This window comes from Elaeis guineensis, chromosome 4 (assembly GCF_000442705.2).
Source record: "Elaeis guineensis isolate ETL-2024a chromosome 4, EG11, whole genome shotgun sequence".
NCBI classification, from domain to species: domain Eukaryota; kingdom Viridiplantae; phylum Streptophyta; class Magnoliopsida; order Arecales; family Arecaceae; genus Elaeis; species Elaeis guineensis.
Genome location: NC_025996.2, coordinates 6,264,575 through 6,285,245, shown reverse-complemented (window position 1 = coordinate 6,285,245; position 20,671 = coordinate 6,264,575). Strand labels below are relative to the sequence as shown.

The following is a 20,671-nucleotide window of genomic DNA, read 5'->3' as shown; positions in this document are numbered from 1 at the left end:
CCAGAGGTCACTGCATGGAGCTTGCTAAGCATGAAAATTTAGGACCAAGATGTTTTCTTTCTTGAAAAAAATAACTTCGCTTGACACATGGAAAGTGGGGGATACATAGCTTGGCTGGTAAATAGGCAGGACAGAATTCGAAGCTGTTTGGTGAGCTAAGAAGGTTTACTAGGTAGAAGAAAATAACCATCTTATGAGGTGAAATTGGATAAAAAATGACGTCTGGTAGTCCGGTAGGGCCAGTCTCTGGGAAGGGGTATATTCATGGGGATAGCAATGGCCCATGGCAGACCGATCTATGCAAAAGCTGAACCTTTCTTTCAAGATGTTATGGTGTTGGAGGTCTCAGCGGTGGATGTGAATTCTCGGTTCCTCCATTGGACGGTGAAAATTTTTGGCGTGGTTCGCAAGTTTGAAGAATACCCATGATCAGGTACCTGGGTATGTTCGAGTTTTTTATTTGCTAACCCAGGATTTTTGTTCATAGAATGGAGGGTCGAAATCTTGAGTGATGACATGTACCAAGACTCGAATCTCTGACCCCTTGCTTGGAAGAAAGGTGGTGTGATTATTGACCTAATGCTGAGGTTTTTGGCAATCGGTCACAGCCAAATCTGGTATGATCTCTTAATCTTTGAAAAATCCTATGTATCAAACTAATAAATTTTTTGAAGTGATGTATGACTGTTAACTGCATTTACATTATGATTTAGATATGAGACGTATACATGAAAAGTTTCCTCAGAAGAATTGAACTGGAAAGTAATTGCGAACCTAACCATAGGAAATAGACCGTTGGAGAAACACGCAAGATAGCCTGCGGAGCCATATAAAACACTTGGAAACCAATGGTTGGTGGTCCACATTTCTTCTCTTATGTAATAGCTGTTGCTAACGATCCAATGAATTGCCCCTTCTTGCGTTCTTCTCCATTCCTAAGCTTTTGAGTCTTCTAGAGCCTTTTCATAAAATGTAGCTTGAGTTTACGAGCATAGGAAACTGGGATTGCTATTATCTCGCTGTTCATGACATGTGTTAATCATGTTTATGGCAAGGAGTTTTTCTCTTTCTTCTTTTGACTTAAATGGATGATTATTTTGGTAAAATTGGTTTGATTATGTCTAGCTATGTGCTGGGGTACTTGGGCTATGCAAAACATTGTTCTAACGTAGATATGTTCCCACTGGATTTTGGTGTTTAAGTTTGAACACAAACAATTAACTTAGGGCATTTTGGTTTTGAAGAGTTGGATTCTGAAATGAGAATAGAATGAGTGACTCCCAGTCCAAAGCTAGAAAAATCTCACTTTCATTCCAATTTTAGGGGGAATAGAAGTGCTCTAATCTTTCAAATCCAATTATTACTCTCTTTTAACATTCAAATTTCATTCTGATTCTAGTTGCCATAAACATGAATTTAGTTCCACATTGGTTGTTTATGGGAAACATTTTAGATATTTATATAGGATCATAAAATTTAGATAATACCTTCAAGCTAATCTTTTTAGATGAGATCCTAAATTGTTATAAATGATGTCAAATTGGTACAGCTCATAATCATATGGATTCAAAAAAATATAGATTCATTAGGACGAACCACTTGTCAATCATAATTTTTATGGATAGATTTATATAGATTTGAATTCTTAAGGAATCTTAATCTGGTGAGAGATCAAGATTTAAATAGAAAAAATAAGAATCATATAGACATATATTTAGTTTTATATCAATTATGTTTCAAAAAAAATTTAAATATTTATATGTAATTAAGAAATCAAAAAAATATTCTCCGACCAATTTTTTAAGGTGAGATCCTAAATTGTTGGATCGGTGACAAACTAAGTATGTTGGAGGAACGGCCATATCGATGTTTTATTTCAATTTGGATTTCGGCCGCGAATAAAGTGTGCCCTTAAAGTTTTTTCACAATCTAGGTTGCAGAGGATTCATAGGCCCATCATAACATTACTGTAATTAATAGCGCCATTAAAGTTTTTCACAATGTAGGTTGTAGAGGATTCATAGGCCCATCATAACATAACTGCAATTAATCTCTTCTCGTAAGAACGGACACAATTCTAGCGGATTAAAAAGGAAGCGAGATGTACGGAGGAGTCCAGTAAATCCCTGGGCCCCTCCTACCAATCAGAGCAAAAAGTTTAAAAGACAAAAGCGAAGGCGTGCTTCCGGAGCAGTCTCCAGGAGACCAGCCACTGTAAGTCACGCCAAGAAAGCATAAGGGTGAGTAAATACATTTGGTGTTCGACGGAGGTAATTCATGCGTCTTTCGTGGAGAGCATCGCACGATCCATTAAATGACAAGAGATTAGATATAAATACCTCTGCCACGACTACTGTGCCTTTCGGATTGTTTAATTGGTTGGCACTGGATCCCTGAGATTTTCCTCCTTTGGGGATCCCAGTGGTCTTTGGTAGACGTGAGAGAGAACCTTCACATGGTATCACGCTGCAGTTTGTTTTCTCATTTTGTTTTTTTTTTTTAATCATGGCTTCGCACGAAACGATGTCAGTTAAGACTTTGGGAAAAGTAAGAGATAACGAAGGATACGCGCTTAAAATTGGTCCCCTCCTTGGGTGTTATTTATCCTTTTTGTTTTGGGTAAAAAGCATCGGACAACCATTATTTATCCTTTTTAGGCATCGTGTGCATCTGGTTGGAAACAAACGATCCTCTACGATGCACATGGACAAGAGATGAGCAGCCATCAAACTAGGCAACTCGGTAACATGTGCCGTGTAACGCACGGCGCTTCATCCACTAACGACGGCCTTCCAGGTACCACTTTGCAGTGAGCAAGGCACATCTAGTGGCATAAGTTAAGGGCAAATTCGTATCTGATTGACCCTCGATTTGTAAAACTAGAACCAAACAAACCAACTTAGTCATGATGAAGTTGGTTCAAATCAAATCATGAGTTAATCAAAAATTAAAAAGTAGAATCAGGGTAATAATTTTTATTACATTCACTTATGGTTAGCATTCTAAGGGAATATTCCAACAACAGAAGATATATTTTAAAAGAGGTTGGGCAGCGCCTCCTACGTCTCACCTTCTTTTGTTGTCCTAACCAATTCATTAAAATAGAGCATTAAAACAGAGTAAGTAAAGCTGCTCTATTCTAAATGTTCAATTAAATGGGTTTTGCCACATTCTTGGGTAAGTATTTATCCATACTTGCCATGATAACTCTATTTTAGGTGGTTGTTGACGACCTGAGCACACGTTTGCTTCACCAAACTCCTGTTAATCTATTTCCGAGTATCGGAACAGTTGGTTATTAACGTGCACTGCAATAATTATGCTATGGTTGTCCTCACTCCCCACTCCAAAACCTACACGGGAATATTAACCGGAAAGAAGGGTGTGTCTTTGGATCAAGAGGCGTAGTTGGCAGAGAACAGTGCAAGTCAACGACACCGTGTTTATTACGTGACTGCTATTAATGTTTCATCCTCCGTGCATGGGGTAGCCAGTGGAATCTTCTCTCGGATGGCAAGGTTAGAAAAAATGTTTTGAAAATGATTGATGCAAAAAAAAAAAAGGTTTGTAAATGATTGATGCACGAAGAAGTTAAGACTCGGAAGGGACATTACTGCGAGTACGTAAACAAATAGGGAATGGCATCTGGTCTGATATGATCCAGTGTTGCAGAATCCATCTATATGTGCAAGTAATGGCAGCATGGGAGTTTGCTTGTCAATTAGATATAAATATTAAAAGGAGACACAAATCATCTAGCTGAAGAAGCTCATGCATGACATACTTGATCTATTACAAATTAGATAGCTTGATCGATAGCCCTTTTGATGTAAGTATTTGATTGTTTATCTAGATAACTTATCACAATAAAACCTGATGCACCATTATTATAATTAAGAATTTATGGTTCCGCATGTAAAATATTATCTACTCTAGTTCATTGGTCTTACGATTTTTATCCCTCTGGATTCCAATCCAAAAGACATCTCATATGGAATGGACGATCCCTTTCTATATAAGTCAGAATTTATTTGACTCATAATTAATATGAAACTAATGATGTCCTTTTTCTATACCATAATATTACTCAATCAAATCATTACACATGTTCTGTAAATCTCTTTCAAGCTTCATGTGATAGCCTTTCACAGGATGCCTCTTCATTATTTTATCCTAGGCTTTTATGTTACGACGAACAACCTAGATCTAATTTTAATTGGATCAATTCGAGTCCACCCGAACAACTTGCACAGCTTGAGAAAGCCACCATGATAAGCAGATAAAATCAATATGTACAAATTCATGTCCACGAGATAGTCATCATCAACCTGAACTTTGATGCTTCAGTTAAGCATTTAGATGCATCAGTAAGATATTTAATTTATAATAGAAAGTATTCCACTACCCTATTGTTTGGTAGGATTTGCTGAGTTGTATACAGCTTGGTAAGCAACTCAAAAGTGTCATTCGGTGCTTTTAGACAACGTAAATATGGGTGGAAGGTGATTCACAAGTAGTTTTCATATAGATTAATGAAATTTCATAGGGAAGTTGCCCCAGCTATCACTTTCTCAAGGATACTTGTTATGGAAGAATATCTATTTTGTGTTTAAGGCAATCCATATTTGCCATGAAGCTAATCAACCAGCAGATGAAGCGACATAGTAAGCTCCACAGCAACAATTTGTATATTGTTCTCAGGACTCATTCCAGCTGATGTGGATTTAATGTTGTATACAAATAGACATGATGTACCCTAAAAAAGAATTTAATAACGGCAAGATGGTCTCCAACTAAGGTTGAGCCAACTAATTTCTCTTACCATGACTTCAAAATTGCTAGCTGTAGGCATGTAACTAATAAAATGCCAGCCCAGTGTGAAAATGCCACCATAACAACACATCAAGCAACGAAACGTCCAAGAAAGACTCATAAAAAACACTAGCTTTTGCATGCTTATTTGATTAATGAAATTACCAGGTGAACCAAACCGAGCAGAGCTTTTAGAAGGCTTCAAAAAGAAGTAAAGAACAAAAAGAAGTGAAACAGTTATATACAAGAAAGGTAGGAGCATGGGCCGCAGAGGGTGAGCGACCCTTTTCTTTCCTTGTCGCCGTCGTTATCACATCTAATCTACTATTCATGTCATCTCATTAACGCATAGACCAAACAAAATTAGATCAAGCAATCAATCATCTACTCGAGCGACCGGTAGATGACGACGAAACAGGGCAGGATGGCCCTCGGATTGGCCACGAACAGCTCCTCGAGATTCGTGTACGCCCCGCCGTCCCCCAGTCCCGGATCCCCGGCACCGGCCCGGGCCCCGGCCCCGGCCACCGAGTCGTAGGCGTCCTCCGCGGCGGGGTCGGCGTCTCCCGGGCGGCGGACCCGACCGGCGATTACCCGGCACACGAGCATGGCCCTCAGCCCCCCTACAACGCCGCCGCCAGCGACCCCCGACGACGGCGAGCCGCAGTCGTGGGCGCGGCCGCTGCTGGCGGTGGTGCACACCCCGTGCGGGTGGTGGGCCCGGCCGAAGCCGTGGCGGATGATGGCGCAGACGCCGCAGGGAGCTGTGGCGCCGACGGCGGCGGCGGCGGAGGAGCAGAGGGCGGTGGAGCCCCGGGCGCCGAGTGAGCAAGCGAGGGTGGTGCAGTGGAAGCGGAGGAGCTCGTTGCCGTCGGCGGCGCAGCGGGGGTTCTTCTTGTTGGTGGAGGGTTGGCGGAGGCCGCCGGCGGCGTGGAGGTGGAGGAGGGCGCGGGCCTTGACGGCGTTGCGGTAGTCCTCGAAGCGGGCGATGGTGCGCTGGGTATTGTGGACCTTGAGGATGCGCTCGACCTTGCAGATCGGATGGTCCTTCTTCTGCCAGCTGGACTTGAAGATGATCTCCACGATGTTCCTTCCGGAGTCCTCCGCTCCCAGTTCCGACACTGTTGATTAATTATAATAATTACCACTATTTTGACATCATTACCATCTCCGCTTCGACGGATGTGAAGGCAAAAAGATCGTACGATCCCCCTTTTTCTTTTTTAAAGTAAATGATAAGAGATCTCTAGATTTTTTTTGCATTATCCAATCATTAATTGGTATTTAGCTTGTCCCTTCACGTGTTCTGGAAACAAGTTTAACATTGAAGGACCATATGCCTACAGATATAGATTCAGGACTACGATAACAGCCATAAATGTGGAGAGCATGCCGAGTCTTGAGGAAACTAAAAATAGAAAGATACTAGCAACACAAAAAAAAAAAATAATAATTGTGAATATATCCATATATTTGTTCATATCGACCAAGTATAGTAATTGCAAAAACAGTAAATGATAACAACAAGCACTGACGGGATCACGTAGAGAAGCAGGAAAAATTATTAATTTGTAATTCATTAAACTAATTTTGAATAGCATGGATAAATTGCAAGTAAAAAAAATAAATCAATGGACGGTTTTGAACTGAATTAACTACGCAACAGTAATTAGGGAGAAAAACTGTAACGGAGGAAAATGGGAGAATTCGATAATTCAAAGAATACTGTTTACCAAACTAACAGAACATTGATGTGCTGCAATATTCATTATTATTGAGCAGGATTTTGTTTTCTTTTGGAAAAATATGGTGGATCCAGTCAGTGCTTGTCGCTGGCTCTCGCTGCATTCATGAAACACACCGACACTTCCATTTATTGTCACCGACTCTCTCCTTCCTACCCTCTGTTCCTTCTTTAATTCTCTCTGTCTCTCTCTTTGTCACAATTGTAGTCCAAACTCAAAAGAATAGATCAAAGCAGCAAAAGAACCTGAAAGATAGAAATTAAGAAACTGTTACCAGCATGGCGAATGGTTTGATGGAGCTCCAAACTCTCGGATTTAGTAAACACCTCTCCGCACGCGGGGCACGCGCATAGCATCCTCGATCTCGGGTACCTCCTACAGTGTAATTAGCAGTTCAACCATCGACTAAATCTTCTTCGCTTGAAGAAGAAGCGAAGTGAACGAAGAATGCACGAAAGAAATTGGCCAATACCTGGAAGCTGGCTCGGCGGAGATGGCATGGCACTCGTAACACCCGGAGAGCTTCCTCAGCTGCATTCCCCCCTTGGAGTGTGACCCGGAGGTGACCACCGGCGGCGGAGGGGGGTGGCGGCGGCGGGCGAGGGGGGCGGTGTCGAGGGGTCCGCTGTCGGAGGCGGAGGAGTAGTGGTCGGTGTCGGAGCGGTGGACGACGCGGGTGTTGCCGTGGACCACGTCCCGGAAGGCGCAGATGGACGACCCGCACGACGATGACCTTCCCCCCAGCTTCGAGGGTTCATGGACCTGGGACGGTGCGGAGATCCTGCAGCTCAGCAGGCTCTTAAACTGCTCCCACGAGGAAGGCGGGGCCGGCCTTTTCGTGGGCTGAGGTGGTGGCGGTGGTCTTGGTGGTGGGAGCTGAGATGGCTTCTTCTTTCGCTTGTGGTGATCATGGTGGTGGCTTTTGGGGGTGGCGGAGGGGAGGAAGGAGGTGAGAGCCATAATGCGAGGAGGTGGACGAGGACCGGAGATCTTCTCTCTCTATCTCCCTCTTCCTCTCTTGGAATTCTCCTTTTCTTCTCTTTTCTTTGCCTTGGGATATTAAAAGAGAAAGAGAGAGAACTAGGTGAGAGCGGGTGGCATGGAGCGGAGCCGGTGGAGGTGGTGGAGGGCGGAGGAGGCCATTTGTTTTCTATTCCTCGTTGGGCGTGTATTTTATTACATCATCAGATGCCCCCGTGGGCCATTTTAATGAGTCAGGACCCGTGAGGTGCGACCCCAGGGGTACGGTGCGTGCTGGAAGGTGGTTTTGAGAGAAGCTAAATTAGTTGTAATGGTTGTATATTTATTGGTTCAAGGCTCATTAGCCTGTGTCCTCGATCGAGTCAAAGCACAGAGACCAGGGAAAGTAAAAGAGATGGAAATGGTGGAGCCGGGCGTAGGTTAAAGAAGCAACCTTTGGGAAGGTTAGGAGGACTTGACCAAGGGATTTATTAAAGAGAAACACCTGGATGACAGCCCTTAAGAAAATAGCTGTGTTTTGAGATTCTTGCTCGCGTCCACCTATATCTGAACTTAGTTCCCCCTGCCAAGGTGCCATTTGTTTGGTGTATGAGAGTTAGTGCTACTTTCATGGAGAGAGCGTCCACCTATATCTGGACTTAGTTCCCCCTGCCAAAGTGCCATTTGTTTGGTGTATGAGAGTTAGTGCTACTTTTATAGAGAGAGAGAGAGAGAGTGCTGCTTATGGAAATCGGTACATTCACATGGGAGCCGTCAACTTATGGCATGCCACGCAATTCGCGTGTCAAAACTTGACAAACGGAGGAGATCAGATGGTTGGTGGTCATCATAGATTTTTTTTTTTTCTTTTCAGGAAAGAATCATTACATGATTAAAAAATTCATGCGAAATTTACTTATCATTCAGAGAAAGCGATAAAATTTCTGATGGATTTCATGTTATTTCAGAAGAAATAATGCTCGCTTGGAATATTTCGAGCAGTGGAACGAAAATTCGATATTTGGAAAGAATCTTAAGCATTTGTGTTTTCTAAAATCTTTTAAAAATTCAAAAAATGATAACAAAAGACAACAATGATGCGATATGCTCAAAAAAATCTTAATTGTACGTAGTATCATACGATATGGAATATAACAAGAATCACTGGCAATAATAAAGTAAGTACATGAAATAATCTAACATAGCATCGTGAGCGACGAAAATGAATGCTTAAGCATGATGTCATGTAAGTGTGGTCATGCACCTCAAACATATACCAGAGGCAGCACGAGCAAGATAAATCTAAAAAATAATATAAAATTAAATCTGGAGATAGTCGGAAGACTCAACAGTGCTTAGGAGATTCATGTAAAACCAAATGTGTGAGGAAGAAAAAGGGAAGCATCTTATTGTCAACATCAAAATTTCGTTACTTATTCTTAAGAATAACAATTTTCTTTTGCTGCAGACCTGATGATAATTTCAAGCTTTCCTTTGGCATCCTCGGTTACTCTTGGAAACATGAAGATTCATGCGATCTCCATCAAAAGTGATTCATTTTTCAAAATGATGGATTTTGAGTTGTTTGAGCAATGGTTGCCAGCCACCACAATAAACCATCTTTGATGAATATATAGCATGCTGTTTTCTTTTTTCCTTTTTTTTTTTTTAATGGAATGTAATGGAGCAAATAAGATACTTCCCACTCGATTGAATTAATTTAAAGTAAGTATGTGTACAAGAGGAAAGAAGATCTGAAGAGATACGAGGGAACCCAAAAGAAAATAAGATGAAGCTAAAGATGGAACAAGTCCAAATTTGACAATTTCCAATTGTTTCCAAAGATATAAAGAGTGGAGGATCCTTTGTAGAATTAAAAAAATAGATGCCTGCTGACGAAGAAAGAACATTCTCTAGTTCTGCTGTTCTGTTGTGCTATGATGTAACCACTCAGAAACAGCCTTCAGGCAACACCCCTCAGTCTCACTTCTCCAAGCTTCAATCCATCTCCTATCATTGGCTCCAGACCAAAATATTCCCCTCCATTTATCATTCAACATGGCTCATAGCCTTCCAGCCCTAATATATTGAGTAGTAGATCAGTGAAAGTTATATTGTCCACTCACGTCGCACCCATCATATGTTGATCGTTGTGATGCTCATCAATAATGTACAAAAATTTCAATAGGTCCATCTGTATTAGGCATAGACATTTGAAATCAAGATATATGGATGATGTGATTGATGAGTCGTCGCCACACAACCTATATGGATAGATACATTAATGTCATTGAATCCTCACACAAGAAATTTGTACAGCTGAAGAAGGGATCAAGTTGCATCTTTCATGCAAAAGAATAATTCACTTTTTTGTGATGTACACCATTAGGTCGTACAATAGTCACTAAGAGATCTGTGCTGGAAGATTAAAAAAATAGTTCTAAGTCCTATGATATCTGTGCAAGCATGATCCAATAATTGATGTCATGAAAAAAGACCAATCATTCTTTCGCGCGAAGATACAACCCATACACATAAATGAAGCTAGTCTACTGCCTCTAAATGAGCAGCAGCAGCAGCATATATGGTACCAGTTTGAACAGAGAGCAATAGTTACAAAAGTTGTGCAATGGCTGATGTGAATTGTGAGATTATTTTCTTGTGATAACAAAAACAAAAACATGCACCAAATGACATGTTTTATCTCTAGACCAATAGAGTAGCAATTTCATTTCCTGTTGGCTGAGATTCCATTTAGGGACAGATGCAAAGGAGCATAAGCCAAAAGGCATGTTGGTACAAAGAAGAACAGGTTGGAAGAACATGCAATCATTCTCCCTCAAATGCCAAGTAGCCCACTTCCCCGGTCTTGTCCACTAGAGAACATTGGAATGGGAATGAGGGTCGTTTTCAATCACAAAAGAATGGGTCCAGGCATTAGTGATCAAAGCTTGGGCTAGTGGTCAGCAATTGACTCGGCTTGCCTTTACCATATCACCAACTAATCCAATCCCTGGCCTGCAGTTTACTCGCCGGCCATATCACCTATGCGATGGATAAAACTTCAGACCTTGAAAGCGAATGGAACTATGGAAGAGAACAGTCTATAGAAAGGCCATTGCATTTAACTATTTAAGGGAGCTCTCTGGTATTTAACGCATTCTTACGAGGACAAACAGAGAGGTGAAATGCTTTGTGGACACAAATATCACACAACAAATATATATGACCGTCTGTATTATGTGACCTTGCTTATTTACCAATGGAATTCAGATGGATGTGTTTGTTTTTTTCCCTAAAAAACTGAAGTACATAAAATGTTAATGTCCAACCTGTTACTCGTCAACCATGCAATCCATGATCATTCGAGGTATCAAAATAGTAGGAAAAGAAAAGTCAAACGTCAGCTTTGTGATGTTGTTAATGTGAGATTTGCATTGCCCTGGCACTGCTAGAGTTGGTGCTAAACTTTGTGCCTTGTAGTCAAGGAAGACTCTGCAAACTAGTTGTGCTGGGTGAGTATAAAGCCAGCTAATAAAGCTTCTGAAATTTCATCAAATTCTCCGAATCAAACCAATCAGAACATCAATTCTACCATGGTCCTCAGCCCTATTCCCTACTTCTCAAAGTAGCATAATATTACATCCAGAGTCAGGATGTCGCCTGTCATGACACTGTTCCCATACAGGGTATCACTTCCGAGCAGTGCTGTTCAGTATAAACCATCCTCCTTTGTTGCTAAAATGCATCCATATAGCTGATCGTCCATTGGACCATCAAATCACCCAATACTTGTGTCCACCTAACAAAACAATGTTTCCATCAACTATATGCCCCATAACCTTTTTTTTTTATTTTTGTCCCCAAATGCCTAGTTGCAAAACTTTCTGGCTTTTCCCATGTATAAAGCATGAAGTTCCAAGCAGAGTACTGTTTCAACATCTTGTCTGCGTCCATTGGGGATCAGATGCCTCCACATACATCCAATCTCTTCACTAGATACAAAAGACACCACGACATGCACTACCTTGGTTTCTCCACATCCTAGAGAAGTGCAGTCCATCGACTAAAGCTCTTTCAGGAGCATGTGAAGGTGCCTTACGGGCACTGATTGACTCATTTTGTAGCAGTCCATGGGAGGTCTTGGAGAGTCGGATAACAACCATCTGCCTAAGCAAAAGATCTCAAAATTCTTATCCGAAACGGCTTCCGATCAGGCTGAGAGACTCTGCCAGTGTAAGTGGATCATTTTGCAAGAAATCAGTGCATACGAAATCAGTGCATCCTCTTCTTCCATTGCTGATGCATCTTTGTCGTTGCCTTTTAATCATTCTGTACAATTTCGTGTCGTGCGATTTTGTATATATGTAGTATAAATTCAGGAATAGACAAGGAGACAAAGGGACCGAACATATGATGATAGATCTCTCAGGATTTGGAGAGTGTACATCAAGTATCACTAAACAGGTACGCCAAATCTATCGGATATGCTGATATAAACATGGTTGTTGCGACGTTCAAATAATATCGAATTATAATGTATGTGAAGAATCTAACAGCATAAATAATTTCATGTGCTGAGAATATGAAGGGATGTTGTGAAATAATGTTCATTTTTTCGGATGAAATGTTACATCACAGCTGACAGTCTCCTTTGTTAGCACTTGCTGTATTAGATTTGCATATTGCTGTGGCATGGTCCACCTGGGAGCCGGGCAAAAGCCCATCAAAATTTAAACAACCATCTGTTCAAGTACTCCAAAAAGGAATATAATCCAAATTTAGTGCCCAAGCGCCTTTCGTGAAGCATGACTGACCTGCTAAAAGGTAAACAGAGCTAAAATGGAATCAGTGGAGACCATGCGTGGGAGACAAGGAGAAGAGGTACAAGAAAGTAGATAAAGCGTGGTTAAATTTGATTTCTATAAATGATGAAGTGGGTATGCTAGGTATGGTGGTTAGGTGCATTTCAAGTCAACAAGAAGGCCATCTAACAAAGCTGAAAGTCCTGAGGCCATGTGAGATTCTACAGTGGGCATGTGAGATGACTGCCTTTAATGCCATTCTCACCAGGCTGCAATGTAATGCACCTAACATGTTCAAGTATGTTCTGTAGAGCCTTATTTTAACATCTATTACTCTGCCAAGCAAATACTTGAAAAAGAAGGCTATACGCATATCAAACTTCTGTGAGCTTTGGTTTGCAAGATGTCAGAAAATAATCATATATTGCGGATCTATGTAATCTCTTCCAAACGTTTCTAAAACTCCAGATTCTTCTCTTAGGTAATCTGCAAAATTTGGATTACTTAGACTATCAAGTAAGCTTATAGAACTTCTACAAAAATAGGAAGAATAGCAGAGCAGTGTTTTTCAATTCATGGGTCTTACCTCCCTTTTACTCAAAAAAAAAATTGATGGGTCATTCCAAATCATCAAACTTGCCATCCTGTTTTTCTGAAGAAATTTGCTTACACCAGGGTGGCCATATTTTTTTGGCCCTGACCACTTGTTTTGAGGGAAAAGGAGAGACTGACTCAACTAACCATTCATTAAGAAAATGAAAAGAATCTGGCCTTGACTAATTGACACCAAAGCTTGCCAACTTAAGAAAACTGATATTTATTTGAACATTGACTAACTCTTTGTCCCTTCTATAATAATCATGGAATATATATTTCTTTTCCTAAAGGATACGTGGCATATTGCAGTAACAAGGGCTTTCCGTGAAAGAAAATAAACAAAAGCAGAAAAGCGACATGTCTCCTTGCAGGTGAAACTCTTGTACGGTTGCTACACTCGACAAGTCAATGTCAGGTAACAGTATTGTTTGTGTCCGGTCTAATGTTATCCTAGGCTCGGCCCTTGCTACTTGGCACCAGGCTCAAGCTTAGCTGACCCATGTCTAACCTGACATGCTTAGCCCAAGCAGAGCCAATGTGGAACAATTCACCCTCCAGTGTTGGTTAAGTTTGATATGTATATAGGGGTGTGAGTTTAGACCCTCTTTTTTTTTTTTGGGGGGAATGATAAATAATAGGTAACTCCAGTTGCTTTGCTGAAACTTAGTAGCTATCCAAAAGAAAATTAAGAGTTCACTGGGCAGGCTTTTCCCATGGGTAATACATGAACAATTCCCTCGACAATAAGATAACATGAGAAGACCCGTGTGACACATGAGAGCTGGTGTGGTGCACATAGAGGATGATCGAACCCAGGGTTTGCAAACCAACACTAGGAGCGCCTCAAAACCCCTAGTATGCACTAAGAGGTGCACCATCTTAGAGTAAGGTTCTGTTCCCATTCAGAGCTAAATTTGCATGACAATGATGATTGGATTGTACCTACACAATCTCATGAGATGTGTTGTTTCATGTATAACATGCGATCACACAATCACGATACCGATGGCCATGATTCGAGAACTAGTCAGGAGATCTGAACTCTTACTGTTGCCATAGATCAAAAAGGATTCACGAAACCAAGCCAATATACCCATGCCATCAAATGTGATGCATATGCCAACTACGGACACCAGTGCAATATTTCACATCAGACAGAGAAGCCACTCTGGGCCGGCCCAAGCCTTAATAGGATCTGCGTTGGTAAAGCCATGCCGCAGACCTTGGCCCATCTGACGGTCCTCAGGAAACCGGAGGCACGGGACCACCTACGTCCAGGGTCGAGACGCGGGCGAGATATGATTCGAACCACTAACCGCCAGAGCGGGCAGTCCCCTCCCTCCAAACGCTCGTGAAACCCTCCCTCCGTTTCGCTCCGCTCCGGGTTTCTTCGACCGCTCCACGCCCAAGAAAAGGCGGCAGTCCCCTCCCAAGCTCTCCCACTCAAAACCCCGATATTTTCCATCCGGAGGCCAATGGCCGCCGCCGGCGATCAGGCTGCTCGACATCAACGACGGCGACCGTCTTGTCTTCGCCCGCCTCTCCCCCGCCGCGTGCGGCCCTCCTCTCCCTCTCTCTCTTGGATTTCTTGGATCGTCGAACAGACCATATGAATAGGGTTTATGCTTTTTCTTGCAGGACTTTGAGATTGGGAACCAGAAATGCTTCTTGAGCCCCTTGATCGGCTGCCCATTTGGATCGTTGATCCGAGTGGACATCGGCCCCAATGGTCCTCATCTGGCACGCTGCGCTCCTTCCACTGCCTTGAACCACGGTTCGCCCTTCTTGACTGTGTTTATCTTCTTGTGTTCTTTCTTTCTATTCCTCGTTGTATTGCATGAATTCGTTCGTATAATTCATCAGAGGTATTGCGATTCTTCGATTGGTTGATTGGATTAGATAACGTGACATCGCCAGACTACTTGATGCAGATCATTCGCAGCTCTAAAATTTGGTTTTCACAACCTGAATTCTTGGCGAAATTGCGTTTTGGAATGCTTCTTCATATCCTTGCGTGGTTCTTGAGCCTCTCATGCTCCTATTTTCCTCAAAAATGAAGCCTCGTATTCCAATTCCTCCACCATGCAAGAAGGTGCTGTTACATCGTATAGAACTTTTGGCTCTAGTTGGTTTTTCATCTATTTGATTGACCCCAGGTTTCCTTTAGAATGCATTCTTTTTTCTATCTTTGGTCACTATTAGATTAGTCTTTTTCTTAAAATCCAACCCTTAGATTACATCCATCTTTCAGCATTTAACAGTACCTTACTGAAGCATTGTTCTTGTTTCATTGGTGAAACCTTGCTTTACATGGCTTGACCTTTATGTAGATCTCGAAATCTTGGATTTCTTTCTGTTTGAACCTCGAACCACCACGAAAAAGTTGTTTGCTTCCAATGACACTTTGAAATATGAATAAGAATGGCTCATCTCATGCTAGTAAATTCTAGGATTAACATAACGTTTCTCAGAAATTGGCCTAATTAGGCTTGATTTTCCACCAGAGTTTGAGGGCTCCGCCAAGTTGGGACCTTAAACAAAATAATATTTTCCCCTTCAGTAGCGTGAGCGAGCAACTATCTCTTGATTTATCCAAAGCAGCATCAAACGCCTAATTATTTTCCTTCTTCATAAAGGTCTCTTCCTACTTAAACATTTTATTGGTGTTCTTTGTGCAAACCTTTTCAACAAAATCACGGGCCACATGCCATCTCGTCATGATAATTCTGAAGCCAAATTTGACATCCCTTTTGCCCCGCAATCTATCTATTTCTAATCCATTCTTTCTAGTTTCATATATTGATGAAAAACTTGAAGCTTAAACCAGGGACTGTCCATAATTTGCCTACTTTCCCTGGCAATTTAAATTCTTGTGGTTCTTCCTCATCGTAACATCTAGATCCATTCGTAAAATCTCTAAGTGTGCCAACTTCCCTTTATGTTTCTTGTGGAATTTTTTTATTGGACTTTTAAAAGTGCATGCAGATCGTTTAGGTTCAAATGTGGCTGGTGGCTCAACCTAGCTCAAATTCAACATAAATTTGACATCATTAGGACTTGACATATAAAGTACAAACTTCTCGGATAAATTTAAGTTGTTTCTAGGCCCTAATATTTCAACTATGCTAATAGGTGTGGCAATACTAGATTCAACCAAAATGGTTAAATGTTGTCTGCTTTCTTTGTAAATTTTAGATTCATACCGAGTTTGGCTTGAAGCTGCCCCTACATCTAATAACTGAATAACCAAATACAATTTACACCAATATTGGACATATTAGTCCTAGATGTTGGGGTGTCTACTTAAATTAATAAAAATAATCAGCATAATCGATGAAAATGGGATTCATGATTGGTACAAGACTAAGTTAAGATCAAGCTTCTCAATTGTTGTCATAAATGTTCAAACCAAATATAGGGTTTGGGCTTGAAGCATGTCTCACTAATTAATTGGACTTTTCAGGAGACGTACTAGGCCATGAACCAGGTTCTAAAACTTATTAAGTTTTGAATGTGTGTGTATATTAGCATAAAGCTAAAACCCGTCCATGAATGGTTGAGCCTGCATTGTCTTCTAGTCAAACTGAACCAGTAGTTGACCTCCAAAACCATGGCATTGACATCAGCAGTAAGAGTCCTTACAAAAGTGGAGCCTTAGAAAGATAAGGTTTCAAGAAAGATAAACCTGGATGGCTTAGCCTGGTAGAAACTGGTCAGGATGACTGTTTGAGTCCTTTAATACAGATTAGAGTTAGTCACTTGAATATTACATCATATTCTTCTGATGTGATGATGAATTTTCACAGTAGCATGTGGTTTATCTTTTCATTCTAACATGCAAAAAAGAGTTTTAGAGATGCTGGATTAAGGGAAAATAAAGGAGATTAAATTTTTTGGATAACTTGTTTATTTATTCTTTGCTTATGGAATTATAGAACAAAAGATTCATAGTTTCAGAAATGGACATGCATAAGGATAATGGTGACATACCATAAGAAATGTAAGAGCCATTAGTTTCTAAATGTCAGGAGAAACAACATACTATAACTTCAATATGCTAGCAATTTTCTTATCTTGATGGAGAAAATTTACTGTGAGATCATTCTTTGAGAAGTTTAAGGAAAAAATAGGTAAGGGTGGAAAGTCAAGCTCTTCCCCTTTTTTGGGTAAATCAAAGTCAAACTTATTGGACGAAGATTCTTGACCATGTAATAGTTTTCTAACCATGACTTGGTTTCTGTTGATTATTATATAAATGGAAGTCAGCATCTTTTACAAAATCAGTTGTTTGGTGTTCCATCAAATGCAGGATTATTCAAGCACCATTTCTGATCTCTGTTCTTCACAAAACTTTGACCATGGAAACTCCAAACCACATGAGAATATCCATTCTTCAGGAATACAATCACATAAGAATGTGCTTCCAAAAGCTTAATATCTTTACCTGATGATCAAGTTGTCAGGTATGGAGATTCTTTGCAGGTGAACAGTTTGTTGTCTACTAAGAAACATCTTTTTTTTTTTTTCTTTTTTTTTTTTTCTGAAAATGATCTGCAAGATGTTATCAGGGCACATTCATGTTCTGCGATCATCGTAGACTGCAGAGATAAGACAACACTCTACAGTTTGCAAGTCAATTAATCAAGGGAGGAGAGCATCCACCAGAAATCATGAAGTTATGGAAATAAACAGGCCTTAGGAGGTAACATATGAACTGAATATAATGAAAGTGAGATCTTAGTCTTTAATGGTTCTCTTTCTCATTCCTTTATGTAGCTTGATAGTTGCTGCTCCAGAACTGGAGGTGGGGATCTTAGTTCAAGATCTGCGGCCTCTTTTATCACGTTCTGCACCATTTGCAGTTTATGGCCAGTACCGTCAGGTGATTAGATATTTCATATGGCTTGTATTAGCAGCATGCATATGCAAATACAGAAAGTAGTACTCACTTATCTTCCATATCTATACTCACTTATGCAGTATATCTCCTGTTAATGTGCTCCTTTTGCTATATTAGTTGTATCTTAACCATGCAGTTGGAAAACTATTTCTGTTTATTGACCTGACTCATCCTGTTTGGTGGTGAAATATGCATCCTCTTGCAAAATGGATGCAGAGACTGCAAACTTCAAGAATGGCCATTGTTTTGCAAATTTCAGATTCTTGGCTTCGTGAATATCAGGTCAGACTTTCTATTGTGGTTGAAATACAGAGCCATTATCCCACTGTTAACATGTAAGTGTATATGCGCATTCATTAGTATGAGCTGCATCTTAGATCAGTTGAAGCAGTAATGTACATGTAGATCTTTAATTTTTTTTCTTGGTATGATCTCTCCATTTTGCCTATAATTTTTGTTCATTCTAAAGGGACAAATTTTAGTTCAAATCAGCAAGATTAACTATCAGATTTTAGAAACTTACTTTCAGGAAAACTTGCTCCTTCATCATGTTATTTGTTGATTATTATGCTTGTTTAAGACATAGATCATTGAATTAATTGCTGTCAGCTGCATTTGTTCTGCTAATATCAGCAGATTCAGAACTATTGTTTTGCATTTGCTCAGCTGTCAACTTATGCAATCAGGATCTTACTACTTTGCAGGGCTATTTTCAGACCTTTTGTAATAATGCCCCCTCACGAGTAGAAAGCATTTTTCATGAGCTCTCTTGTGTGAAGCCATCCAGTCACTTTTTGGTACAAAACTTTCACCAAATTCTTGGGACATTTGCGACTGTTACCAAATAGATAAGTGTCTTTAAGACTAATTCTGTTGTCTTCATGTTCAGCTATTCTTCTGATTTTCCTCTGATCTTCATCCGCAAAACAACCATAGAGAGGCCTTCCAATCACTCAGGTCAAGTTGTTAAAATATGGGAAGTTTATAGGCCATGCTGATTCAATAACATGCTTCTCTACCATTATGCAATGAAACTTCATACTTGTTTTCTTGTGTTAATTCTAGCAGACATCAATCATCCAACAGAGTTTGTCTGGGAAAGAAAAACTGGCTAGTTTGGCTTGTAATGCTGTAAGGGTTTTTTTTTTTTGGGATGTTTCTATATCTGTTGGACCAATGCATAAAGCCTTCAAGTGAAAACAAGGTTCTTGACTTAAAGGTAGGAAACTTGCAAGTTATCATGTGTCAAGTTCAGCTAAAGCTGCCAAGCAGTTGATTCCCACTCACTGTTGTGAGATTATATGCTCCTTTATGCTCCAGATCATGTTTCTACTCGTTTTTCTCCCCTACATTTTTGTTATGACGATTAGAAGCCAACAGTTTCAATGCCAATATCAGGCATGCACTTGGTCTTCTGGCAAAAATTGCCATGTTAGTGGTCAAAGGTCAAGACTGACCAAGCTCAGATTCATAACTCCATCACCTATCTGAAACTGCAAGATGGCCAGAAGTGGCCGACTAATCCACAGTTACGTCGCAGTATTCAGAAACAATGTTAGCCCTAAAGTCCAGCCAAATCTATGTTTGATCAAGCATTTTGGTTCTCAGTATAATGACATAGAATTGTTTATGCTAAATGACAGATAGTATTTGTCTCCATAGTTTAGATACAAGCTGAACTTTGTCTGCATTATGGATGCCGAAAATGGATATTTCTCATTGCTTCAAATGCTGTTGCAGGTTCTTCCTTCACGTTCTCATCCACTGACATAGATGAGTGGTTTTGGTGTTTAAGTGGAATTAGAGTTTGCTGCAACAAAGCTTGCAATGGAAATGATTGACACCTAAGGCTTTGGTTTTTTCCTGGCCGTCAGGAAGCGCAAGCAGGTTAGAGCAACAAACCCGTCATGACAACACGAATAGAACTCTCCTAGTTTATTTTCTTGCAGGGAGTTCCTGTCTCACCCCAATGGGATGCATCTATGTTTAATATTATAAATAGTATAACATTGTCCTTGATAATTATCGGATGTATTTGGTATTTTTGATAAATACAATTATCCATGCTGATGCACGGTAGGCAATCATACCAGTATCATATATTTCATATCTCTGGACTGCTAGACACCAATGTGCTGCTTCTTGGACAAGGCTTCTAGAATTGCTCTATTGGCAGTTAGTAATGAAAACAACAAATCTAAGTTTTTTTTTTTTTTTTTTTTTTTTTTTTCCGGAAATTTTATAAATGGACCTAGCTGAAACATCTGCATCAAAGATTGTTGCTTGTGTTTGCTGATTCCATCAAATCTCCAGTATTAATTAGACACGCATTTTTCTTCATTGTGGTCTAATTAAGCTACTGAGAAAACAACTGACAGAAAAATTTGACGCTGCACTTGAATGGTATCACTGATAAATGGTTACACAAAACCAGAGATGAATGGTTGTTATCCCTGATGGGTAACTGGGTAAGTTTACAGGAACACATCTTAAACGAAGTTAGAAACATCTGGAGTAATTTGGAGAAACGTAGGCTGGATTTGTTATGTTCTGAAGATCAACTGAGAGCCAATTGATAATAATATAGACTGAAGGAATTTGCACAAGGGAGAAACCAAGGCTGGATTTGTTGTGTTCTGTAGATCAATAGAAAGCTAGCTGATCAAAATATAGTCCAAATGAATTTGCACATTAGGGACCCAATCCTCGCTCACTAGAAAGGTTTACTGGTTTTCTGAAGGGATGCCCTTGTTCGCTTTAGGCTATTTGATTTCATAATGAGGACTGAGACTGGAAGATTCTTACATCTTAAACTTGAGCAGCAGGCAGAACCTTGCGAAACTACGGTGGAA

At 40.4% G+C, this 20,671-nt stretch overlaps 1 protein-coding gene and 1 long non-coding RNA gene across 6 annotated transcripts; one reads left to right on the top strand and one right to left on the bottom strand.

Annotated features, from left to right (window-relative positions):
• Positions 1-4,932: 4,932 nt before the first annotated feature.
• LOC105044151 (uncharacterized) lies at positions 4,933-7,735 on the bottom strand. Its single transcript, XM_010921957.4, has 3 exons — positions 7,030-7,735; positions 6,832-6,932; positions 4,933-5,933 (listed from the first exon to the last, which is right to left on the bottom strand). Exons 1-3 carry the CDS (start codon positions 7,515-7,517, stop codon positions 5,197-5,199), a joined length of 1,326 nt encoding a protein of 441 aa, XP_010920259.1. The 5' UTR covers positions 7,518-7,735; the 3' UTR covers positions 4,933-5,196.
• A 6,496-nt stretch (positions 7,736-14,231) lies between these two features.
• LOC105044152 (uncharacterized) lies at positions 14,232-19,926 on the top strand. Of its 5 annotated transcripts, XR_012140589.1 has the most exons (9): positions 14,232-14,472; positions 14,558-14,693; positions 14,851-15,011; positions 17,229-17,382; positions 17,488-17,621; positions 17,696-17,801; positions 18,036-18,154; positions 18,524-18,616; positions 18,709-19,926. It is a non-coding gene; the product is annotated as an uncharacterized lncRNA (long non-coding RNA). The 5 variants fall into 5 exon arrangements; XR_012140590.1 differs by lacking the exon at positions 14,851-15,011 and having other exon boundaries at positions 14,233-14,472; positions 17,956-18,154; XR_012140591.1 differs by lacking the exon at positions 14,851-15,011 and having other exon boundaries at positions 14,234-14,472; positions 18,036-18,101; positions 18,709-19,925.
• Positions 19,927-20,671: the final 745 nt, after the last annotated feature.

What these genes read in the sequence shown, in the direction of transcription:
- LOC105044151 (XM_010921957.4), bottom strand. Translation starts at nt 7,517, where the DNA reads ATGGCTCTCACCTCCTTCCTCCCCTCCGCCACCCCCAAAAGCCACCAC. An exon ending in TCCGCCGAGCCAGCTTCCAG is followed by an intron (nt 6,933 to 7,029) that starts GTATTGGCCAAT and finishes ATTACACTGTAG; the next exon opens with GAGGTACCCGAGATCGAGGA. An exon ending in TCAAACCATTCGCCATGCTG is followed by an intron (nt 5,934 to 6,831) that starts GTAACAGTTTCT and finishes ATTAATCAACAG; the next exon opens with TGTCGGAACTGGGAGCGGAG.